The 27,490-nt window shown below is 37.1% G+C and overlaps 1 protein-coding gene across 8 annotated transcripts in view; it reads right to left on the bottom strand.

Moving 5' to 3' along the window:
* Positions 1–27,490, bottom strand: part of RIC1 (RIC1 homolog, RAB6A GEF complex partner 1) — a 163,997-nt gene that overhangs the window by 73,643 nt on the left and 62,864 nt on the right. For 6 of the 8 annotated variants that reach the window (XM_070794215.1, XM_070794214.1, XM_070794212.1 and 3 more), the window contains 4 exons: positions 27,319–27,398; positions 12,190–12,297; positions 4,053–4,195; positions 3,618–3,754 (listed from right to left, as the gene is read on the bottom strand). In XM_070794215.1, the coding sequence (XP_070650316.1) occupies positions 3,618–3,754; positions 4,053–4,195; positions 12,190–12,297; positions 27,319–27,398 (468 nt within the window). Of the gene's footprint in view, positions 1–3,617; positions 3,755–4,052; positions 4,196–12,189; positions 12,298–27,318; positions 27,399–27,490 lie in introns of those variants that run through there. The other 2 variants (XM_070794213.1, XM_070794216.1) reach the window with 2 other exon arrangements.

Below are 27,490 nucleotides of genomic sequence, written 5' to 3' on the forward strand. Positions count from 1 at the left end.
ACATGGTAATCACTTTCTTCTTTTCCTTTAAACTATTAACACTTAAACATGCACATACAAACTCTAATTCAGAGCTGCCTAGGTTTTAAGACTTCCTTCTGCTTTATGTAAAATAGAATCACAGCACATACTTTTTTGTGTCTGGCTGTTTCCACTGAATATTTTTGTGAGATTCATCCATATTGTTGCATACAGTCTTGTTTGCGCATTGCTCATTTTAGCTCACTGGGCCTCTGGCCTCCCCTAGCCTCTGAATTCTTTACTGTTCTGTTAGCTCTCCAAAGCCTTTAAGCACATTAAAAAAATTATTTCTTCTCCAGCTTTTCTAGTTGACCCCAGTAGGTTTTGTCCTGAAACTCTAGTCCTACTAAAGGGTTCTGAGCAGAGGAGTGGCATAGTCTGACATATTTTAATAGATGTGTCTACCGTAGTTTTACAGTGTATACTGTAAGTTATACATAGTGTATATGTGTGTGTGTGTGTATATATATGATGTGTATATAGATGTGTATACTGTATAGTGGCTGTAAATTTGTACAGCCATTATAGAATGCCAAACAGGAGTTTTTATAAGGCACTTAAATAATTTCTAATACAAATACACCATTAGAGTATTTCCCAATTACCAATAATACATATGTAATGTTTTCATGTAACTTATATTTTCTACTTATAACTTCCTTAATAATGTCCATCTACTTTTCATTATTTAAATCCTTAAATTACTAGAAAATTTTCTTTAACCAAATACTAATAAAAGCTGATATTCAGAAATGAGTCAATTACCTTCCAGCTCTAACATGTTTATTTTCAGGAAATAAATTTAAATCCCAAACATACGTCAACAAAATGAAAAGGCAGTCTACTGAATGGGAGAAAATATTTGCAGATCACGTATGTGACAAAAGGTTATATTCAAAATATATAAAGAACTCATGTATTTAATAACAAAAAAATTGATTAAAAAAGGGGGCAGATGATCTGAACAGACATTTTTCTAAAGAACACATCAGATCAGATCAGTCGCTCAGTCGTGTCCAACTCTTTGCGACCCCATGAATCGCAGCATGCCAGGCCTCCCTGTCCATCACCAACTCCCGGAGTTCACTCAGACTCACGTCCATCGAGTCGGTGAAGCCATCCAGCCATCTCATCCTCTGTCGTCCCCTTCTCCTCCTGTCCACAATCCCTCCCAGCATCAGAGTCTTTTCCAATGAGTCAACTCTTCGCATGAGGTGGCCAAAGTACTGGAGTTTCAGCTTTAGCATCATTCCTTCCAAAGAAATCCCAGGGCTGATCTCCTTCAGAATGGACTGGTTGGATCTCCTTGCAGTCCAAGGGACTCTCAAGAGTCTTCTCCAACACCACAGTTCAAAAGCATCAATTCTTCAGCGCTCAGCTTTCTTCACAGTCCAACTCTCACATCCACACATGACTACTGGAAAAACCATAGCCTTGACTAGATGGACCTTTGTTGGCAAAGTAATGTCTCTGCTTTTCAATATGCTATCTAGGTTAGTCATAACTTTCCTTCCAAGGAGTAAGTGTCTTTTACTTTCATGGCTGTAATCACCATTTGCAGTGATTTTGGAGCCCCAAAAAATAAAGTCTGACACTGTTTCCACTGTTTCTCCATCTATTTCCCATGAAGTGGTGGGACCGTAAGGATACCCAAAAAGTACCTGAAAAGATGCTCAACACCACTAATATAAGAGAAACGCACATCAAAATCACAATGAGATGTTACCTAACACCTGTCAGAATGGCTGTTATCAAAAAGACAAGAAATAATTAAGTGCTGGGACAATGGGAGAAAAAGGAACCCTTATGCATTCCTGATGGCAATGTAAATTTGTACAGCTACTATACATCCATGTTCAATGCAACATTGTTTATAAAAGCCAAAATATGGAAACACTTAAGTGTTCACTGATGGATGAATGGATAGAGAAAATTTGGTATATGTACATACACACACACAAAACGGAATACAGTTGAATCAAACAACATGAGGGTTAGGGGTACCTATCCCCCACAGTAGAAAATACACACACAACTTTACAGCTGGCCCTCCATATCCATGGGTCTGTATCTGTAGATTCAAGCAACTGCAGATTATAGAGTACCACAGTGTGTATTTATTGAAAAAAATCCAGGTGTCAGTGGACCTGTGCAGTTCAAATCTATGTTGTTCAAGGGTCAACTGTGTTTAGCCATAAGGAAGTATGAAATCTTGCCTTTTGCAATATGCTGAGTGAAATAAATTAGGCGAGAAAGCTGATACCATATAGAAAAATACACTTTAAAAACTTAAAATTCTTTCCAGTTAGAGAGAGTAGGCTGAACATGAATATTTAGTTTCTCTGACTCTTAAAACCCCAAATGTGTAAGTTGGCAAGGACAGAATGGGAGAGGAGGTAGTATCAGAAAATTTTGTAAGCTGGGAAGCAAGCGTATGAGTAGAGTCCTTCACTAGCAGTAAGGAACACTTTGAAAAACAGTCAAATTTGCATTATAGGTTACACAAAGGGCTTGGGGAATTAAAATATCTCTTAAAAGCTGAACTAAAAGCAGCAGGACTGGTTCAAAGACTGTTTATTCAATGCCTGGGTCTGCTTAGGTTACCTCCCACTCTGAGCAGCTAAGGAATATTCTACCTCCACTCCAAGAGAAAACTGAAAATTTTCTTTAGAGAAAAACAAGACAAAAATCTCAGTGGTCTCTAAACAACACTGAAAATAGGGATGCGTGGGAGTTTAATTCCTGAATTTGGAATCTCTAGTCTAACTCTTTCATAACTCAAAATCCCAAAATACTGGGCCAGCCAGGTACATCGTCTTTGGAGAAGACTGGATAAGGCGTGGGGAGGAAAAAAATAACCCAGTTAGCTCACGTTATGAAGAGCACAGTCAACCAAACCCACCAAATCCCACACAGCCTTCGGGGAATCTAAATTTTTATTTTGGGTCTTTGTCACAACCAAATTCATACACTAACTAATCAAATATTTACCATTAACTCTGAAAGGATCTAAGAGTAAAGGAATATAGGGAATCCTTAGGATGATGATGATGGACAGCCCCCACATGCAGCTGTGTTAAAGGTATGCATAGCAAGCAATCCATCCAGAAGAATCCAAGAGAAATTTCTTCAAGATGACGAAACAAATACTAATACAATCAAAATCACATTATCTATATTGGAATGATGGGAAGAATTTACAGATGTTGTGGGACCAGGGAAGAGGGAAGTAAACAGTCATTTTCCACAACGGCAAGTCAATAAACACAGCCTAAAAACTAAAAACTACAGGAAATACTCAGAGTAGTGGAGATAAACAGCAAAATAACCAATAAAGGAGTAAAAAGTAGTTGCCTCTGAGAATGAACACTGGGCATGAAGAGAGGAAAGGAACGATCACTTTTCATTAACATGTCAAAAGACTTCCTTGTTTATGTATAGTTAAGACTTCTTTGTTTATGTTAGTTGTATGTATAGCTTTGATAAAAAAAAAATTAACCACTCCTAAAATCTTAAATAAGGAAAACTGGAGGGGGATTTAATGAAGATTAAAATTAATAAACGCAAAACTGAAAAACATTGAAAGTAAATCCTACCTCTGCAGTAAATCTACTTGACACTGGTGTAATAAATCCAACTTTACCATCATTAAACACAACAGCAAATCCATCAAGTGTGGCACAGTATTCCATGTCTCTAATGTGCACATCTGCAAAACCCAGGAATGAACCTGCTGATGAAAAAATAAGTATTTGAAATATGAATATAAATATAGTAAATTAATTCTCTTACACTTTTGCTTGCAAACCATGTAAGAACAGTTAAAAGGTCGAAATCTGAAGACCTAACAGCACTGAACAAACTACTCCTTCCTACACACACACGCACACTCACTCAACTCACTCTCCTTTTCTTCCCTTGCATAATTAATTTCACAGTAGAAAAATCAATGTTCATCCATAGAAAATATCTGTCTATATTATATAAAATATTAAACACCTGGTTCTATCTCATGTAAAAAGTATTACTACCTCTAGATGACTGCAGGTCTACTGAAAAGGGTACTGTACAAAGATTAATAGCTTTCCTCCCATTTGTCATTCCTTCCCAGTGAATAAGATGAAGAAGTCCATCAGAAGTAGCAACCAGGAGATCTTCCAGCACAGACTGCAAACTGTAGGGAAGCAATAAGCAATTTATCAGTTATCTTTTAAGAAAAGCATACTGGGAAAGCAATGAATATAACTGCTCTGGAGAATATTCAAGCAAAGACCATGAAACCACTTATAAAACTGCCATTTATCAACAATTTCACTATACAGTAGTTTATCCATGTATAATTCAATCTAGATCAGAAATTCTGGGGGGAAAAAAAAAGACCATAGTTGCTATTATTACAAACCTGACAGACTGAGTTTAAAAACCAGACACACTGAAATGACAGATTAGAAGATGGAAGGATAAGTGAAGCTGAGAAGAAAGGAAAGAGGCAGAGAAACCATAAAAATGAACTAATGATAGAATGACAGTCTAGAGCTAGGGATCGTAGTGGTTCCCATTCTCTACCCCTGTCCAAGAGAACTTTCACCAGTGATGGAGATATTCCGTAATCCGTACTACTGAACACAGTAGCCATTAGCCATGTGTGGTGACCGCACATTTGAAATACCGAATGAGTGTAACAAAAACACTAAATTTTAAGTTTTATTTTATCTACAATTAACATTTAAGTCACTTCATTTGACTAGTGGCTACTGTCATGGAAAACACAGTTCCAGACCACAGTATTTCTAAGGTATCACAGAATCTCCTGTTAAATGGTCTGGGCTCTGTGACAGGCGCTATGCTTGTCGAAGATTCAAAGGTGAAGAAATATAGTTTCTCCCTCCAGAAGACCTCTCAGGTAACTAAGTACTGAGAATAAATTATGTAGTATGAGCTCAGCATTTATTAATACTTGCAAAGAGCTTTAACAATTACAGTTTCCATGGCAATAAACACCTAATTTGCTTACTCCTATAATGCTAAGCCTGGAGGGCAGTGTTATTTACATCTGGTACCAAATGTTTATGGGAGGAAGGTCAAGAGTGAGGAATAATCCAAAAATGAAGCTACAAAGATACTGGCAGAAAGAAAGAAAGAGAACCAATGGAAACTTGGCATCAAGAAAGCCAAGGGAATCGTGAAAGTCAAAATGTCAGTCGCTCAATTGTGTTTGACTCTTTGCGACCCCATGAACTATATAGCCTGCCAGGGTCCTCTGTCCATAGGATTTCCCAGGCAAGAATACTGGAGTGGGTTGCCATTTCCTTCTCCAGGGAATATTCCTGACCCAGGGATCGGACCCAGGCCTCCTGCATTGCAAGCGGACTCTTTACCATCTGAGCTACCAGGGAAGGTCTCAAGAGTATCAAATGCTATAAAAAAAATTGAGTATAAGAAAGAATGAAAAATGTATGTCTAACATACACTCTATTATATACTATTAAATTAGCTTTCACACTTAAGAGGTTAAAAGTTTACTTCAGAAATATTTTAATTCATAATGGTGAAAAGAATGTTTTTCAGTGTTTTCTTTAACCTTCATTTCTTTGGAGTCCAATGACTTATTCTACTATGTATTTCAGATAATTAACAATTTACTGTATTTTCTTCCCAACTATAAAAATATTTTAAAAGATTATCCCCTTATTGAGCTCCATCTCTGGAACTTCAGAGCATTTGTAATCAATTACAACTTCCAGTTTAAAGAAAATTCATCTTTTATTTTATTTTTATTTTTTTTTTTTTTTAAATTTTATTTTATTTTTAAACTTTACAATATTGTATTGGTTTTGCCAAATATCGAAATGAATCCACCACAGGTATACATGAAAGTTCATCTTTTAAAATATTATATATTCTTTTATTTCAAATTTATATTTTTATGTGTAGCATGTGGTGGCTAGAATATAAAAACTTTATGTTTTAGACCTGCTACTGCAAGATCAAACCAGTCAATCTTAAAGGAAATGAACCCTGAATATTCATTGGAAAGGCTGATGCTGAAGCTCCAATACTTCAAGCACATGAAGTGAAGAGCTGACTCACTGGAAAAGACCCTGATGCTGGGAAAGACTGATGGCAAAAGGAGAAGCAGGTGGCAAAGAATGAGATGGTTAGCGTCACTGACTCTATGGACATGAATTTGAGCAAACTTTGGGAAATGTGACAAACAAGGAAGCCTGCTGGGCTACAGCTCACGGGATCACAAAGAGTCAGACATGACTTAGTGACTGAACAATAACAACTGCATGTCAAAAGAAGTAATTTAGTGGAGCAGTCACTGGACTTCCCTGGTAGCTCAGTGGTAAAGAATCTGCCTGCAATGCAGGTCGGGAAGATAAGCTGGAGACGGGATAGGCTACCCACTCCAGTATTCTTGGGCTTCCCTGGTGGCTCAGCTGGTAAAAAATCCATCTGCAGTGTGAGATACCTGGGTTTGACCCCTGGTTGGGAAGATCCCCTGGAGAAGGCTACCCACTCCAGTATTCTGGCCTGGAGAATTCCATGGACTGTATAGTCCATGGGGTCGCAAACAGTTGGACACAACTGAGCAACTTTCACTTTCAGTCACTGGTTTACCAGTGATCTTCATTCAGTAGGAGTCAGCCTAGGTTTATTTCAAATTGCATTCTTTCTCTTCCTTTCTCATATGTCCCTAGAAAAATCACTGCATATGATGGTTAGGAACAAGATCAAGGTTAACCTCCAGTAATTTAACTGCCTGACAGACAAAACTCAACACTCCTTTGACAAAGTTAACAGAATTCAGAATCTCTACCATCGTTCACCATGCTGTGACAAAAAATGACCAGGCATCTGAATAAACAAGAAAACAGGATCCAGAGTTATGAGAAAAATCCATCAATGTAAACTGACTCATAAAAAATCCTGATGCTGGAATTAACAATGACTTTACAATAACTGAGACAAATATGATAAACAATCTATATAAAAAGATAGACCCTTCTTGTTTAATTGAAAGTAAACAAACTTTCAGTTAAAGGCTGACTTCAGATGTTAAAGTACTGAATATTTCCATAGTTTAGTAAACAGGTCTTGTTCCAAGTCACCCAAGTGTTTTCCCTCACCACTGATTCCTGTTCTCACAAAGACCTAAAGGATTGATTCTGGGCATCTGGGGGATGTCAAGATCCTACACAAATAATCAGTATCCTTGGGAAGATCCCTTGGAGAAGGGACTGTTTACCCACTCTAGTATTTGGCCCTGGAGAATTTCAAGGACTATATAGTCCATGGGGTCGCAAAGAGTTGGACACGACTGAGCGACTTTTACTTTCACTTTTCTTTCATGTATGTCTTTGTATGTCACACTGATTTTTAAAAATCACCCTGGGTATAAGTAAACACAGAATACATATAAATATACTCTAAGTTATGCCTTTAGAGAGAGGCTCTCCAATCACTAACTTCTATGGGCTTTACTAACAGCTATGTGATATCCCAGGGGTGTCTGTTATTGCTGTTGTTATTCAATTAAGGATCTTAGAAGCAGAATAATAGGATTTTAGAAGGAGAATAACAGGATTTTGGAATCTAATTAGTCAAATATTCTTAATAGGAAATATATAATTAATAATTACCAATTCTCAAATATATAAATATGTTTGTTACCTAATTAATATTAAATACTATATATACTACATGGGGCTTTCTATGTGCCTGGGAAAAAGGAAGATAGAGAATAAACTGTAAAATTTATTAGCATTTATTATTAGTTAGAAACACAGTAAGAGTTTTAATTAAAAATCATATTAGTACTTTTTTTTTTTAATTAAAAAAATTTTTTTGTACTGGGATATAGCCAGCTAACAATGTTGTGACAGTTTTAGATGAACAGAGAAGAGCCTCAGCCATACATACACATGTACCCATTCTCCTGCCAGCCCCACTCCCATCCAGGCTGCCACATAACACTGAGCAGAGTTCCATGTGCTATACAGTAGGTCCTTGCTGGTTATCCATTGTAAGTATCGCAGCGTAGTACTTTTTATTTTCTAAACATACTCTATCCTTAATCAATAACAAGAAAAAGATGTTTAACATTTAATCCTATTCCTTCTTCAATAAAAAATTAAAGATGGCAGTACTCTTGCCATCTTATGCCTATAAGCAGCGGTCTGTCCCTGTCTTTATTTGACTTATTTTCAGCAGTTTTCAGAGAGAAAACAGAAGGCTAAAAGCCCAATTTTCATACCTCCTCACTCAATTGAAAATTATATAGGAATTCTCCAACTAAATTTCCAGGAGGTCCATGTTACAGGTGCTAATAGTAACACTCATCTGAAATACAATCATTTTACTGACGTTTTGAGAGAAACCTTAGAGATTTCCAATCATCTAAATAAGTAGGTTAAAAACGAGCACAAGTTACACTTGTACAAGATAGCAGGAATTCTTTTTTTTAAAGGTTTTTTTCCTATCCTATTTCCATGAACTGTATATTTTTCCCCCCACCAGGTGGAGGCAGAAAGCCATGCTTGTACAGTCCCACATAGCTCGGTTCCTAGACATTCAAAATTCCTCACACAAGTTACATTCTTAAACAGAATCTCTATGCTGAAATAAAATCCAAGATTGAGAGTAACCTTAACGCAATCTTTTGTAGCCCTCATCACATTTGAAAGTGAATAGAAACACCAAAAAGGCATTCTTTTTCTCTGAGAATTGGAGTGAAAAAGGATAGATTAAACAAGGCAAGACAACAGTCAGCCACTTGCACACAATACTATTTAGTATGTTCCACTATCTGTACTGTATTCTAATAAGAGAAACAATAAAAGAAGCCGTTCATTACAACTGTGAATCGGAAGGATTTAAAAAACATAGGTACTGCACTCATATACAATAGCTTAATATATTCACATATTGCATTCATATAAATACTTCTTCCAAAACCTGTCCCCCTGCGCCACTCAGTTCTCATGCCCAGTTTCTTAGGTATTCTTCCAGAACAACACCTAATCTACCACCACCAGCGCTCGTTAAAAACAGGAACAGTAATGCTAGCATTATTACATACAGCATATTTTTCTTTTTTTTTTTAATCCAACAACATATTTGGGAGTTTTTTCAACAAAGAGTGCCCTCAACGTTTGTACAAAAGCAGAAGTATCTTTTTAAGTAATAACACTATGTTATACCATTTGAAACGAAGAAAACAGAGTAGCACTCATAGTCAACAAAAGTCAGAAATGCAGTTCTTGGGTGCAATCTCAAAAACGACAAAATGATCTCTATTCGTTTCCAAGGCAAACCATTTAATATTACAGTAATCCAAGTCTATGCCCCAAGCAGTAATGCTGAAGAAGGTGAAGTTCAATGGTTCTATCAAGACCTATAAGACATCTAGAACTAACACCCAAAAAGATGTTCTTTTCATTATAGAGGACTGGAATGCAAAAGTAGGAAATCAAGAGACACCTGGAATAACAGGCAAATTTGGCCTTGGAGTACAGAATGAAGCAGGGTAAAACCTAACACAGTTTTGCCAAGAGAATGCACTGGTCACAGCAAACACTCTCTTCAACAACACAAGAGACAACTCTACACATGGACATCACCAGATGCTCAAAACTGAAATCAGACTGATTATATTCTTTGCAGTCAAAGATGGAGAAGCTCTATACAGTCAGCAAAAACAAGACCAGGAGCTGACTGTGGCTCAGATCATGAATTCCTTATTTCCAATTCAGACTTAAATTGAAGAAAGTAACACCACCACTAGACCATTCAGGTATGACCTAAATCAAATCCCTTATGATTATCAGTGGGAGTGACAAACAGATTCAAGGGATTAGATCTGATAGAGTGCCTGAAAAGCTATGGACAAAGGTTTGTGACATTATATAGGAGGCAGTGATCAAAACCATCCCCATGAAAAAGAAATGCAAAAAGGCAAAATGGTTGTCTGAGGATGCCGTACAAATAGCTGAAAAAAGAACAGAAGTGAAAGGCAAAGGAGAAATGAAAAGATTTGAATTCAAATTCCACCCATTTGAATGCAGAGTTCCAAAGAACAGCAAGGAGAGATAAGAAAGCCTTCCTCAGCAATCAATGCAAAGAAATAGAGGAAAACAATAGAATGGGAAAGACTAGAGATCTCTTCAAGAAAATTAGAGATATCAAGGGAACATTTCATGCAACGATGGGCTCAATAAAGGACAGAAATGGTATGGAACTAACAGTAGCAGAAGGTATCAAGAAGAGGTGGCTAGAATACACACAAGACCTATACAAAGAAGATCTTCATGAGCCAGATAATCATGATGGTGTGGTCACTCACCTAGAGCCAGACATCCTGGAATGTGAAGTCAAGTGGGCCTTAGAAAGCATCACTACGAACAAAGCTAGTGGAGGTGATAGAATTCCAGTTGAGCTATTTCAAGTGCTAAAAGATGATGCTGTGAAAGTCCTGTACTCAATATGCCAGCAAATTTGGAAAACTCAGCAGTGGCCACAGGACTGGAAAAGGTCAGTTTTCATTCCAATCCCAAAGAAAGGCAATGCCAAAGAATGCTCAAACTACTGCACAAGTGCACTGATCTCACACGCTAGCAAAGTAACACTCAAAATTCTCCAAGCCAGGCTTCAACAGTACGTGAACGGTGAACTTCCAGATGTTCAAGCTGGATTCAGAAAAGGCAGAGGAACCAGAGATCAAATTGTCAACATCCGTTGGATCACTGAGAAAGCCAGAGAGTTCCAGAAAAACATCTGCTTTATTGACTACGCTAAAGCCTTTGCCTGTGTTGATCACAGCAAACTGTGGAAAATTCTTAAAGAGATGGGAATACCAGACCACCTTACCTGCACCCTGAGAAATCTGTATGCAGGTCAAGAAGCAACAGTTAGAACTGGACATGGAACAACAGACTGGTTCCAAATTGGGAAACGAGTACATCAAGGCTGTATATTGTCACTCTGCTTATTTAACTTATATGCAGAGTACATCATGTGAAATGCCAGGCTGGGTGAAGCACAAGCTGGAATCAAGATTGCTGGAGAAGTATCAATAACCTCAGATACACAGATGACACCACCCTTATGGCAGAAAGTGAAGAAGAGCTAAAGAGCCTGTTGATGAAACTGAAAGAGTGAAAAAGTTGGCTTAAAACTCAACATTCAGAAAACTAAGATCATGGCATCACTTCATGGCAAATAGATGGGGAAACAATGGAAACAGTGACAGACTTAATGTTGGGGGGCTCCAAATTCACTGCAGATGGTAACTATAGCCATGAAATTAAAAGACACTTGCTCCCTGAATAAAAGCTATGACAAACTTAGTCAGCATATTAACAAGCAGAGACACTACTTTGCCAACAAAGGTCCATCTAATCAAGGCTATAGTTTTTCCAGTAGTCATGTATGATGTGAGAGTTGTACTATAAGGAAAGCTGAGTGCTGAAGAATTGATGCTTTTGAACTGTGGTGTTGGAGAAGACTCTTGAGAACCCCTTGGACTGCAAGGAGATCAAACCAGTCAATCCTAAATGAAATCAGTCCTGAATACTCATTGGAAGGACTGATGCTGAAGCTGAAGCTCCAATACCTTGGCTATCTGATGTGAAGAACCAGAAAAGACCCTGGTTCAACCCTTTTCTAACCATGGTCCTTGGAAAAGACCCTGATGCTGGCAAAGATTGAAGGCAGGAGGAGAAGGGGACGACAGAGGATGAGATGGTTGGATGGCATCATTGACTCCATGGATGTGAGTTTGAGCAAGCTCCAGGAGTTGATGGGACAGGGAAGCCTGGCGTGCTGCAATCCATGGGATCACAAAGAATCAGACACGACTCAGCAACTGAACTGAACTATATCATTTGAACAATTCTAGATCTTATAAAAAAATAAAAATTTCTAAACAGAATTATAATTGATGTATCCAAACTGTGGGCTTTATTACTATAATTTAAATATAATAATGTACTATTTTGTAAGGTTTTACATTTTTTATAAGACTAATCAAGAATTTCTAGGACTAAAAAGAAATGATCCTCGATGACAAGAAGTAAAATCAACTTTCTTATTGCTCATGTGATTAACAAACCCCACCCTGTATACTGTCATCACGAAATGCTAAGTTTAACCAAAGTACTGTACCTCATGATGGGTGCTTGCAAATCCAGTATTTTCTTCATCTCTAAATTTAATGCTGGAGCACACTGTTCCTCCTTAAAATGGGGTGTCCCTTTCATTTGTGGGCTTCCTCTAAAAAAAAGAATACACAGGATTAAAGAGAAAGATATTTAATTCAATCATATGTACAAATTAAGTGTTCATCCTTTAGGTTCTCAAGTAAAAAACATATTTAAATTCCATTTTAGCAGACAATATCAATTAGAAATTAATGTGTTTGACCAATGTAACCTGTGTTGGGGGCGGGGGAGGGTTGGTAGTAGAGGGAGAAAAGCAAAGAATCTAAAACACACACACACACACACACACACACACGACAGTCAAGATAAAAGTGAATTCTCAAAGGAACCAAGAGAGAGTTTATTTAAAATGACTGATTGCCTTTTTCTGAGTTGGACAACTATGGAACTTATATACCATTCTATCGTATAGTGCATATCCGAAGTGATCCAAATCGTCACCTCGTCTTACCTTAGTCCACACCTCACTCTTGCTTTCTATCCTTTAGGTGTATATCAGACAGAAGGTCAGATTCAGGGATACAATTAGGAGATGTTTTAAGTAAGCGGTAATAAATGGCAGAATGGCTAAATTTGAAAACTCCTTGGCACTAAACGGCTGCACTAGAGCAGCTAGGTCAATGCCAACATAATTGAGCTGTCACACACACACCCTCAAAAGGACTATAAAGATGTTTTAGGATCTTTATAACCATATGGCATTTGGCCATTCTTTCTCAATGCCTGTGCTAGGATTTAACAGCTATCTGTCTATTCTCTTACTATCAGTTATGATTAACTTAAGGCAACAATTAGTCTGCCTCCATCATCTTTCCATCTTGTTAGCTATAATCCTATAAACCAATTTGTCAATATTACTAAAATTATGTGCAAAGAGTCTAACAAGTTAAACAGCTTTTAAGAGTCCTAGCTTTGAGTAAGAAAATTATTCAGATACTTTTTTAGTTTTAGGTTATTTCCCATACTGAAGCCTAATGGGGCTTTATCATCATCCAGCTACTGCCATGTGCTGGAATATCTGATTCTTTCTACATGTCTGAATGGCTAAACGGGCTAATGTTTAACCAAACATGTTCATATTCAATTAGTATGCCTGAGTGATATGATAGCCCTTAGAAGGCCACTATGAGTTATTATCAATAATTTATAGGAGTCACATCTGACCAATCACACAAAACACTGTGATGAATTTCCTGAGACATTCTCCATGTACATCTAGTTTTAAAGTTATTTTTCAAAGTAATACATACATATACTGATAAAAAGTCAAACAATGCTAGAAGGCCTACAACCAAGAAAACTACAGAAGTAGTCTTTTTTCAGTGACAAAGCAGCCAGCTTGAATTCTTTGAGCTGTTATCTTTTTTTATCTACTTGCATATTTTTAAACCATGTGTTTACACTGCTTTAGCATCATTAATTTTAGACATTATTGACTTTCTATTCTCAGTTACCATTTTCTCCCCATCCTCCCAATATAATTACACCAAATGTTTTCATTATGATGATTATATAAATATGTTTCACTTCTGGGTCAAGTAGTGTTCAGTAATTACATTTCTTTCCTTATATAACTTGATAATTTTCTTGAAGTTAACTTTACCACATGCCTCCATTTGCTTGATTTCCTTTAAACTTATACCTAATTGTCTCATATTCCTTAACAGCTCTGACAAAACAACTCTCAATAAAATCTTCTATTTGGGCAAACCTGTTATAGAACTTATCATTTCCATTCCCCCTGCCCCTGCTTCTGGAGTCACCCTTCTTTATGCCCAATGGCCTACTGCCTAAGTCTAGTGCATAGCTATTGAATATGATATTTACTTTGTCATCATCCTTATGATTTCTTTGCTTCCTTCCTATGTTGAATCCTTTATTTTATAGATCCCGTATCTTCCTTGGTTCACATATTCTTGGGGCTTCCTGGAAAGGTGCATGAGAAGTAAACTTAGAACTCTCAAGTCTGAAATGTCTCTATTTTATTATGACACTTGAATGAATGCTTGTCCCTCCAAAAAAGACTATGATAAAGTTGTCTGAAAAGGCATTTCTTCTGCTACTGTTCTACATCCTAGGAGGGTCCCACAAATGTTTCTTCCAATGCTTTTACTGAATTTTAAATTTCTGCTATCATACTTCTCAATTCCAGGAACTTTCTCACCGATTTCCCCTTTTTTCTTATAGAATCATTTTTTTAAAATTAGGCACTATCTGTTTAAGGTTGTTTATTATTATCTCCCCAAAGTGTTTTTTTTCCCTGCACTATTTCCTTTCCATCATTTGCATTTTTAAAAAAGGTTTATTTATTTATTTGGCTGCACTAGGTCTTCACTGCAATGTGCAGGCTTTCTCTAGCTGTGGCACAAGGGTTCTAGAGGGTGCAGGCTCAGCAGCTGCAGTGAGCCGGCTCTCTAGTCGCAGCACACGGACTTAGCTGCCTCATGGCTCGTGGGATCTTCTTGAGCCAGGGATCGAATCCGCATTCCCTGCACTGGAAAGTAGATTCTCAACCTCTGGACCACCAGGGAAGTCTCATCTATTTCCTGTGAGTTTCCTTTTTTCTGTGTGTGTGTCTATTTTACATTGGAAACTCTCTTAAGATGGCTAACAATCCTTAGCTAACAATATTTCTTCATGTTTAACAGGTTAGTAAGAAAAAACAAATTATAAGCTCTGTGTTAAGTTGGGTTGTCAACTGGTGGCCCTCAGTATACTGGCCAGAAGTCTTCCAATATGATAGCCTGTTGGGTCATTCATCTGGAGTGATTTAATTTCTCCAGGAAGAATCCCTCAATCCTATCTGGGATATTTAAGTACAGAAGCCAGATGTCTGGAGCAGAGCAAGGGAAGAAAGCTTGACATGCTATCATTCAGCACAACTTTCACTTAATCACCATCTTTAGTTTAGCATCTCATCCTTGCCCTATTCTATGCCTGGAATCCCTCTGGTTTAAACAGACAGTGTATTTCCTGCCTCCTGTGAGGTAAGAACATAGAAATTCCATTCCCTGTTCAGATTTTTCAAACAATCCCCATTTATGGCCCTCTATATTCTGTGATATTAGTACCTGAGCCATTCTAGAGTTCTGATCAAACAAGTTGTTGTTCATCAATATCAAATATGCAACCACAGGCTCTCAGGTTTGATATTCTTCTTGAGTCATTTATTCTTATCCAAATTTTTGGTTATTGGTTAGATATTTCCAGCTGTCATTAAAGGTGAAAACAGAATTTCAACTTTTCGTTCTAATTGCTGATTTTCAAGAAAAAAGCAGAGGTCTTCCCTGGTGGTCCAATGGATGGGAATCCGCCTGCTAATGCAGGGTACACAGGTTTGATCCCTGGTCTGGGACGATTCTACATACTGAGGAGCAACTGAGCAGGAGCACCACAACTACTGAGTTCATGTGCTACAACTACTGAAGCCTGGGCGCCTAGAGCCTGTGCACCACAGCAGAGAGGAGCCACTGCTTGCCACGACTAGAGAAAGCCAGCACATAGCAACAAAGATCCAGCGCAACCAAAAAAAGTGGAAACCTCATCACCCATCTTTAAACTGCAAACTATTTTCCTTTATATAAATACTATCATTCAGTAAAGCTAAAGTATTAACCATTTTATAGCAAATTCAAGTAAATTCTGACTTCTCAGTGACTTTCACTGCAAAACTAAGAAATATATTTCACAGTATAGTTTCCATTGCTTCCTCTAAACGTACTAAAATGCAGTCAACTGTTAAAATCACAATAACAAAAAAAATTAACTTTCTGATCAAAAATACTCTTACTTATAATTCAACAATAATTTGAGTACTGCATCAGATTTTTGAAAGGGCAGGTTTCTCTGGTGGCTCAGATGGTAAAGAATCTGCCTGCAATGTGGGAGACCTGGGTTCGATCCCTGGGTTGGGATGATCCCCTGGAGAAGGGAATGGCTACCCACTCCAGTATTCTTGCCTGGAGAATTCCATGGACAGAGGAGTCTGGAGGGCATAAATGATCAGACATAACTGAGCAACTTTCAATCATCCATGGAAGATGAGGTGGGAAGGGTAAATTAAAGTCTAACTATGAAGAGCACTGAATGCCAGAAGGAAAAAAAAAGCAGTAAATTGAGCATTCACTAAATATGAGTACACAATAAATTCTGCAGACATTATCTCAATCGACTGACTACCATCCTTTGAATCAGGCATTATCATCTCTATTTTTCCAGAAAAGAAACTGAAGCTTCAGTTTATTATTAAGAATTCTGTTTACAGTCACACAACTAGTAAGCGCAAGAGTTGACATGTGAGCCAGTGGTTTCAATTCCAGGTGGTAAGAAACTGAAAACTAGTAGAATTAAAGAGGTTAATAATAACCTTTGTGTACACAAAGAAATATTACAATGAATGCCAAAGAAGGGATTAGGGATAGAGTGGGGAGGAACAGTCTGTAGATTACTTAGGAGACTATTAGCAAGAGTACGCAAAGTCATCTGCTGGCAGACAACTTTATCATAACCTTTTCTGAAAGGAGATAATAAAAGCATACTGAGAATTACAACTCTCACTCAGTAACAGAGGCTTCTTAGAGACAGACACAACCACACTGTATGCATACCTGGTTGTCATTTAAGCTACTGAAAAATAATGTATTTCTCATTCTTGGGCACATAAAATTGTGCTTTCCTGACCACTTAAGATGATGCTGTTAAAGTGCTGCACTCAAGATGCCAGCAAACTTGGAAAACTCAGCAGTGGCCACAGGACTGGAAAAGGTCAGTTTTCATTCCAATCCCAAGGAAAGGCAATGCCAAAGAATGCTCAAACTACAACACAATTGTACTCATCTCACACGCTAGTAAAGTAATGCTCAAAATTCTCCAAGCCAGGCTTCAGCAATATGTGAACTGTGAACTTACTGATGTTCAAGCTGCTTTTAGAAAAGGCAGAGGAACCAAAGATCAAACTGCCAACATCCGCTGGATCATGGAAAAAGCAAGAGAGTTCCAGAAAAACATCTATTTCTGCTTTATTGACTATGCCAAAGCCTTTGACTGTGTGGATCACAATAAATTGTGGGAAATTCTGAAAGAGATGGGAATACCAGACCACCTGATCTACCTCTTGAGAAATTTGTATGCAGGTCAGGAAGCAACAGTTAGAACTAGACATGGAACAACAGACTGGTTCCAAATAGGAAAAGGAGTACGTCAAGGCTGCATATTGTCACCCTGCTTATTTAATTTATATGCAGAGTACATCATGAGAAACGCTGGACTGGAAGAAATATGAGCTGGAATCAAGACTGCCGGGAGAAATATCAATAACCTCAGATATGCAGATGACACCACCCTTATGGCAAAAAGTGAAGAGGAACTCAAAAGCCTCTTGATGAAAGTGAAAGAGGAGAGTGAAAAAGTTGGCTTAAAGCTCAACATTCAGAAAACGAAGATCATGGCATCCGGGCCCATCACTTCATGGCAAATAGATGGGGAAACAGTGGAAACAGTGTCAGACTTTATTTTTCTGGGCTCCAAAATCACTACAGATGGTGACTGCAGCCATGAAATTAAAAGATGCTTACTCCTTGGAAGGAGTAAGGAAGGAAGGAAGAAGGAAAGTTATGACCAATCTAGATAGCATATTCAAAAGCAGAGACATTACTTTGCCAACAAAGTTCCGTCTAGTCAAGGCTATGGTTTTTCCTGTGGTCATGTATGGATGTGAGAGTTGGACTATGAAGAAGGCTGAGCGCCGAAGAATTAATGCTTTTGAACTGTGGTGTTGGAGAAGACTCTTGAGAGTCCCTTAGACTGCAAGGAGATCCAACCAGTCCATTCTGAAGGAGATCAGCCCTGGGATTTCTTTGGAAGGAATGATGCTAAAGCTGAAACTCCAATACTTTGGCCACCTCATGCGAAGAGTTGACTCATTGGAAAAGACTCTGATGCTGGGAGGGATTGGGGGCAGGAGGAGAAGGGGACGACAGAGGATGAGATGGCCGGATGGCCTCACTGACTCGATGAACCTGAGTCTGGGTGAACTCCGGGAGATGGTGATGGACAGGGAGGCCTGGTGTGCTGTGATTCATGGGGTCACAAAGAGTCAGACACAACTGAGCGACTGAACTGACTGACTGACCACTTAAAATGAGGTACGGCCATGTGACTTGTTTTGGCCTACAAAACACAAGGGGAAGTGATTTGTGTTACTTCTGGGCAGAGTATTTAAGAGCCAACACTTAGCACATGATGCTCTGCTTTAATCCTCTATCTCAGGGACTTAGCTGTCATAAGCTTAGCTTATGACATATAATACAGCTGTCCCTTGGTGTCTGGAGAGGACTGATTTCAGGACCCACCATGCATATCAAAATCTACTGATACTTAAGTCCCACAGTTAGTCCTCTTTATCTGTGGTTCTGCATTCACAGATTCCACTAACCATGTGTCATGTTGTACTATATCTTTATTGAAAACAATCCACTCATAAGTGAACCTGTACAGTTCAAACCCATGTTGTTCAAGGGTCATCTATATACTATGTCAAATAACTGTAAGAGTTATTAGACTGTGGTCCAGTAAAACCCAACAGTAGCTTGTGATTATCATTCATAGGTGATTTTATTCAGTATGCAGTCTGAAGAGCAGAAAGAAAGAATGAAGAAAAATGAATGTAGCTTAAGAGACCATGGGGCGCCACCATGCATACCATCACACATATAATGGGAGTACCAAAGGAAAGGCAAGAGAAAGGACACAGGAAGAATAACTGAGGAAATAATGGATAAAAATGTTCCAGATATGATGAAGACATGAAATCTACTATCCAAGGAACATAGCAAACTCCCAAGAAGGATAAATTTAAAAAGATTCACACCAAGATACATAATCTGTAAAGTACTGAAAGACAGAATCTTGAAAGCAACAAGGGAAGTGACTTGTCATATGCAAGGGATCCTCAGGACTTCCCTAGTGGTCCAGCGGTAAAGAATCCATTGTGCAGTGCAGGGGATGTGAGCTCAACTGCTGGCTGGGGAACTAAGATCCCACATGCTGCAGAGGAACTAAGCCTGCATGCTCATTCATGAACACCTTATTGACAAATTCAGACTTAACTTGAAGAAAGTAGGGAAAACCACTAGGCCATTCAGGTATAACCTAAACCAAATCCCTTATGATTGATTATACAGTAGAAGTGGCAAATAGATTCAAGGCATTAGATCTGATAGATGGAGTGCCTGAAGAACTATGGATGGAGATTCATATCAAAAAAGATATGACACATGGAAAACAAATAGCAAAATAGCAGAATTCCTTTATCATCAATTACCTTATCTGTAAACAGATTAAACTCTCCAATTAAAAGACACATTGACTGAATATAAAAATAAATAAATAAAAAATAAAAATAAAATAAAAAATAAAAAAATATATGATCCCACCTCTAAGTTTTCTATAAGAAACTCATTTTAGAGCAAAAGAAATAAGTTGAATATGAAAGGATGAAAAAATATTTCATGCAAATAGCAAATAAGACAAAGCTAGGTGGTTGTAGTAATACCTGACAAAATACTTCAAACAAAAAATTGTTACAAGAGATAAAGGACATTGCATATTGATGAAAGAGTCAATCCAGCAAGAAGATATAACTATTATAAACAGATAAAACTTTTAATAACAAGAGTCTGAAAACTTATGAAGCAAATACTGAAGCAACGGAAGGGAGAAATAATTCAAAAGTAACAAATGGACATTTCAATACCCCACTTTCAATAATGCACAGTACAATTAGACAGAAGATTAGTAAGGAAATAGAAAATCTGAACATTATAAACCACTCAGAGCTAAGACACATACCAGACTACCAGGTAACAGCAGAATATACATTCTTTCACAAACATACATGAATAGAACACATTAGGTCACCAAAATGCCTCAATACATTTAAAAAGACTGAAATCAATATCTGATCACCATGGAATGAAACTACATAGCAATAACAGAAGGGAAATTATGAAATATCCAAAAATGTAGAAATTAAGTCTCAGAGACCGCCAACAGGTTAAAGACCAAAAGGAAAATTAAAAATCCTTTGAGACTAATGAAAACAACGTCATAGAGGGCAGTAAATGCAGTCATCAGAGGAAAATATACAGCCAAGATGTTTACACTTAGAAGAAAAATCTCAAATCTATAACCTAACTTCACATCTCCTAAAAGGAACAACAGAAGGAGCAAACTTAAAAGAGTTGGATGTGACTTACCGACTGAACAACAACAAAACTAGCAGAAGGAAGGATATAATGAAGACTGGAATGGATATGAACAACAACAACAAAAAAACCCCAGAGAACTGGAAAATAATAGAGAAAATCAAATAAAGCACAGGTAGTTCTCTGAAAACATCAATAAAACTGAAAAACCTAAGGAAAAAAGATTCAACTTACTAAAATTAGAAATGAAAGAAGGGGCATTACTACTGACCACAGATAAATAAATGGATTATAAGAGAATTCATATATTTCAGTTCAGTTACTCAGTCGTGTCCGACTCTTCGCGACCCCATGAATCGCAGCACGCCAGGCCTCCCTGTCATCACCATCTCCCAGTGAACTTGAATTTTCTTCTTTTCCGAACACACACATTGTCAAATGTCCAGTGGAAGTAGATTATGTTTAATAATTCAAAAGGCAACCCAGACAATAACAACTGCAACTTACTAAAGACCTACTAACTCACTATTCTTATCTTACAGATGCATAAAAGCATAGAAAATAACCGAACAAGCAGCTTTTCCAAGTCAATGCCTGCAAAAAGTAGGACACAGATTGAAACCCAGGTGTCTCCAATTTCAAATTCTATTCTCTTCTCCAGATCTCTAAACTGCTATGTATTTATTAGAAGTAATAATACTAAGTCCAATATCATAAGAATGAAAAATGAAATTAAGCCATTTTTAGAGTTTTGTTTTACTGATGTATTTTTCATGAATTAAAAGCAAAGTTTCACTATACAATTAAGTAAGGGCTTCCCCGGTGGCACAGTGGTAAAAATTCCACCTGCCAATATCAGAGACAAGCGTCTGGCAGATTCCCTAGAGAAAGAAATGGCAACCCATTCCAGTATTCTTGCTTGAGAAATTCCATGGACACAGAAGCCTGGCGGGCTACAGACCCATGGGGTTGCAAAGAGTCAGACAAGCTGAGCACATGCGCGTGCACACACACACACGTGCACACACACAATTAAACTCAACAGGCATTTATTTCAACAAAGTCTACTTGTGCAAGAAATCTCAAATACTTTAAATGCCAGCTAAAGAAAACAACGAGGTGGCTCAGGTGGTAAACAATGCGGGAGACCCAGGTTCAACCAGTTGGGAAGATCTTCTGGAGAAGGAAATGGCAACCCACTCCAGTACTCTTGCCTGGAAAATCCCATGGACAGAGAAGCATGGTAGGCTACAGTCAATGGGATCACAAAGAATTGGACATGACTAAGCGACTTCACTTTACTTCACTTCAAAGAAAACAACATGGCAGATGACCTGATAAATCTTGTGGTAGAGGGGCAAGGAGGGGTATGGAGGGCACAGTAACACAGGGACATGGGACAGGAATTTCAAAAGTACAGTGTTTTCCTAGCAACGTAACTTACCCAAGGCCTATCTTTCCTTCTAAGTATAGCTCAAATGTCCCTATCTACAAAACTTTCCCTGACAATTCAAGCATCTTTGCCTGAAATGCTATTAATATTACCACTTTCAGGGATGTTCACTGGGCATTTCTCATTTTTATACTGCTGTTAAATACTTACTTCTTCCTTAGCATCTTATACCTTTCATCATCAGGACAGCTAATGTCTTACAAATGATACCATAGCACACAATAAGTGTTTGATGATGATAATGAAAATGAATCTAACTTCAGATTTTTACATCTTTTCTTTTTCCCCAGTTTACTGAGGTGTAACTGACATAGAACCCTGTATGAGTTTAAGGTGCACAACAAAATGATTTACATATATATTTTAAAATATATATGTATTATATATATATAATATATATACATATATATGTGTAAATATATATACTTATTTCTTCCTTAGCATCTTATACCTTTCATCATCAGGACAGCTAATGTCTTACAAATGATACCATAGCACACAATAAGTGTTTGAAGATGATAATGAAAATGAAAATGTATATATACATATACATACATATACATATATACATGTATATATATTTACATATATATTTTAAAATAATTACATTTTTTTTCCCTTGTGATGAGAACTTTTAAGATCTATTCTCTTACAACTCAGATTATCAAGTTTTAAAATGTCTGGAATGTGTTAGACTTGATCCAGCAAGTTCTGGCAGTCCTAAGTGAATTCTGGACTAAAAGGCTTTGATTCTCCAACCAGAGTTCTGGTAAGGCTCAGGATGTTTTCTTTCCTCAAACTCCATACCTCATATAGCATCATTCTGAGTCAATCTAATTGTTTGCCAGAATGTCAATAATGAAAACATTTTGGGATGAAATAAAATGATGATATCTTAAATGTGCTAAAACATACCCAATGAAAAAAGACCAGAAACTGTTCAAGTTGACGGACAGGGACATAGATGGTTAGTCACTTTATTACTAGAATAACAGAAAACTGGTGCCAAATTAGCCCTCCAGATACAACTGAAAACAAAAAAAAAATGGATAAAATGTAAGAAACAGTTTTCAGACACTGCATAACAGGCAGCACAGGACTGTACTCCTGAGTGAAGGGAGGCAAACAAAGCTTCCTGGTAGAAGTCACTTTTGAGATTACCATGTAAGTTAGGAGAACACAAGCATAATACAGCAGTCTTGTTAAGTTGAGCAGAAGAAGATTAAAGTTTAGGGAAGCAGAAGCAGCTATTTGTGGAACAGAGTACAAGAGAGGCAGGAGATACAGAAAAAGAGCTCTGGAAACCAATATAGGTTCCCCTTAAATGTTGCTAAATACTAAGCTACGACTGTATATAGGGAAACTCCACAAGGTCAGCCAAAGAAAAACTTCCAGAGTTTCAAACTGTATAGCTCATAGAGGGCTTGGGGAAATCCTAGCTCTGACCAGATCAAAGAGACCTGTTTAAAGACCCAGGACATTAGAATAGAGCTCAGAAGTGCTAATATAGCCTAAAGGTTGAATCCACCCTAAAAATACATAAATAAGCTCCAAAAGGATCAAGAAAATCTCCAACTTAACTGCTCTCCAAGACAAACCTCAACATTCTTTAAAGCAAAAGAATAAAAATCAGACACTCAATACGTAATACAACGTCCATTCTCCAATCTTAAATCACTAGACATGTGATATGCCCCAGCAATTCAACTCCTAGGTATTTATTTACTGAAATATAAAGCTAATTGGAGAGTAAAACGAGACTGGAATCTGAAAAAGCAGACTAGGTTCACAATTTCACTTATTACTGTTTATATGTCTCTATTTGTGCATTTAATGTAATTTTTTAAAGATAACACTCCCTTTATAGTTGTCACAAAATATTGGATAAATTTCCTGTGCTGTTCAACATATTCTTGTAGTCTATCTTACACTCAATGGTTTCTATCTGCTACTCTCTCATGCCTATACTGCCCCTCTCCTCACAGGTAACCAGTCGTTTGTTCTCTGTATCTGTGAGTCTATTTCTTTTTTGTTATGTTCATTAGTTTGTTATATTTTTAAGATTCCACATAGAAGTGATATACAGTATCTGTCTTTCTTTTTCTTTCTCTGTCTGGTTTATTTCACTTAGCACAATGCCCTCTAAGCCCATGCCCTCTAAATCCGTGATCTCTGCATGGAGATCAAACCAGTGAATCCTAAAGGAAATGAATCCTGAATATTCACTGGAAGGACTGAAGCTGAAGCTCCAATTCTTTGGCTACCTGATATGAAGAGCCAATTCATTAGAAAAGACCCTGATGCCGGGAAAGACTGAAGGCAGAAGGAGAAGGGGACAACAGAGGATGAGATGGCTGGATAGCATCACCAACTCAATGGACATGAGTTTTGGCAAACTCTGGGAAGCCTGGCATGCTGCAGTCCATAGGGTCAGAGAGTCAAACATGACTGAGAGACTGAACAACAACCTGTTCTAAGATAGAGCATGGCTCCCCTGGTAGTTCCGTGGTAAAGAATCTGCCTGCAATGCATGAGACATAGTTCGATCCCTGGGTCAGGAAGTTCCCTGGAGAAGGAGATAGCAACCCACTCCTGTATTCTTGCCTGGGAAATCCCATGGACAGAGGAATCTGGGAGGTTGTAGTCCACAGGGTCATAAAAGAGTGAGACATGACTTAGTGACTAAACAACAACAAAGATGGAGTATATGAGAAAAGATAGGCAGTCTGAGAGCTAAGATGCTGTCACATAATTTGACGATGCTGAGATACTCTAGAAAAACTCATATGATAAACTCCTAAGATTCAGAAAAGAGAAGCAAGAGACAATAGTATTTCTAATTGAGAAGACGACTGACTACTGGCCTCAACTATACTGCCTCTAATCTTTAAGGCTACTATAAACCACTCCAGATCTTTCATTCATTTTTTTTTTTTTTAATTAAATTCCTGACTCACCAAATAAATCCAAGAGTAACAGAAGACTAGATGGAAAGAGGGTTGAGGCAGTGTAGTACTGGTGATTAAATACACAGATTCTGAAGTTACAACATTTAGGTCTGATCCTGAGTGTGTCATTTACTAGTGTGTGACTCTCGATGGGTTACTTGGCCTCTCTGCTGCAAGTAACTGTCCATAACTACCTCATCAGGTTGCGACAGGGATTAAATGAGTTTGAAAAGTGCTTAAAACAGTGTCTTGAACTGCATAAGTGTTTACAATGGCACAGATGATAATACACTCATTAAAACTAAATTTTTTCATTTAAAAATTTTATACAATTTTTAAAGGTTACTTTCCATTTATAGTTATTACAAAATATTGGCTGTATTCCCTATGTTGTGCAATACCTCCCTGAGCTTATCTTACATCCTATAAAAACTAAGTATTTTTTTTAAACTCTCAAGTCAAATTTTAAAAACCTAAGCCATACAATCCTGCAAAGAACTGAAGAAGAAAATATTTTTATTCCCATTTTATAAACAGGTTCTACTAGGAAAACTAAGAAACTTACTAGACTAAAAAATCCAACTAGAAAGTAGTCTAGCACACAAATATTGGATTGGCCAAAAAGTTTGTTTGGGCTTTACGTCACATATTTTGGCCAGCCTAATATATAATAGACTGACTAATTTGCTCTGCAAAACTGTTCCTATATAAGAGATTTTATTTCATTTTCTAAAGCAGTTACTAGAAGTTAGACTCTAAAAAAAGTATACTATCAACTCAAAAGCAAAAAATGTACAACATACAGTATTCTTGCCTGCGAAATCCCATGGACAGAGGAGCCTGCCAGGCTACAGTCTATGGGATCACAAAGAGTCAGACACGACTGAGCAACCAACACAGGAAAAGCGTACAAATAATAGCAGTTGTCCATATTACTTTTTCCATCTATTAGGTGCTTATCTAAACATTTAATATGCATGATCTCATTTAATCCTTAAAATAATTACAACTACTATTTCATTCTACAGATGAGGAAACTGAGGTTTTAGAGGGATTAACTTGATAGAAGTCATACAGCTGAAAAACAGCAGAACTGACATTTAATTCCAAGTCTATCTGATATCAAAGGCTATATCCCCTTTCATTACTATTCATGCTGCTCTAAGGCAATACATACTTTATTGAGGCTCACATACTAAAATATCTTCAATACAATGAAGATCATCCAAGTCAAAAAATAATAATAATAATGCTCTTTACTTCTCTAGCTTAACATATGCAGTTAAACAGCAAAATTCATGCATTGTTGGGATACTACTTAGTATTACAAGGTAAGAAACTTTTAAAAACCTCTGGAAAACAAAAAATGAATCTCAAAATACTATTTCAAAACACTGGAAATATATGTAAATCATGTTGGTAAAATGAAGTAAACTGTATCTTTCACTGTTTCCAGAGATGTCATTTACCTCCCCTGCCCATCTAGAAGAGAATAATAATCATCATCATCACCTATAAGGTGACCCTGTTTATTGCTTTTTATTTACAGGACTGTGTCTAAATTGAGAATTAAAATGGATTACATCTCCTCTTATAAGATTGCTCTTACCTATTTATTTTTGAAATCTTTGTGTTTTTTAGCAATTTATATGACTCCTTCATATAAAAAATAGTAAGCCTTGGTCCTATCGACTGCATAACTTTCCCCCAGTGCTACTTTTAATGTTTGTCAGTTTTACCACTGTTAATTTTCAGAAATTTAAACTTACATATAATGAAATCTATTTTCTCTTTCACTTCTTATATAACCAATAATATCTGTCTTCCACCGTCTAGAAATATGATAAATAATTCATTTATATTTTCATCCAGTTTTAATGGCTTGTTTTTTTAAAAAGGTATCATACATGAAAATTAGGTTATTTTATTTCTAAAGTTCTTTTGATAAAATGTTCTTATTTCAAAAGGCAAACAACAACAAAAACAATATAAAACATACTGAACAACATAGATTAAAGATCAAAAGTTCAAGTTCCCTCAATTCTTTCGGGGCACGTACTTAGTCTATGCATATACTAAAACATACAGAACAAAGTACCTATAGCTTACTGACATTTTACCTCTTCTCTTCATAATCTGTTAGCTCATACATCCCCAATAGAGACTAAAGAATGCTAAAACTAGAGTATATTAACAGTAATTCTGAATGTCCAATAAGGGAGATAGTATTGGGTTGGCCAAAAAGTTCGTTTGGGTTTTCCCATAAAACATTATGGAATATATTAATCCAACATTTCCAGACTTACTATAGAATTTTTTTATTCAAGTGACAGCAGTTTGAAGACCTAGTAATTTCTGAAACAGTGTTTTTGGAAATGCTGGCCCAGCACTTCAGACAACCCTAAAGTGCAACATTTTGTGACTACAAAGTACACAAATATTTAAAAAATAAAAGATAATGAACTTACTTGGGATACACTGGTTCATAAAGGTACTTGTCCCCTCTTGTAGATGTTATGTGAAAAAACAAGATGTAGCCATTTGCCGTCTGAAAGATAAATTTTAATTACCATGAATTAAAGGGTAAAGCTATGATTGTAACCTTAATTTTAATTTTATTTAAAGTATTTATTTCAAAGT

The sequence above is a fragment of the Bos indicus genome, chromosome 8, assembly GCF_029378745.1.
Source record: "Bos indicus isolate NIAB-ARS_2022 breed Sahiwal x Tharparkar chromosome 8, NIAB-ARS_B.indTharparkar_mat_pri_1.0, whole genome shotgun sequence".
In the NCBI taxonomy this organism is placed as follows: domain Eukaryota; kingdom Metazoa; phylum Chordata; class Mammalia; order Artiodactyla; family Bovidae; genus Bos; species Bos indicus.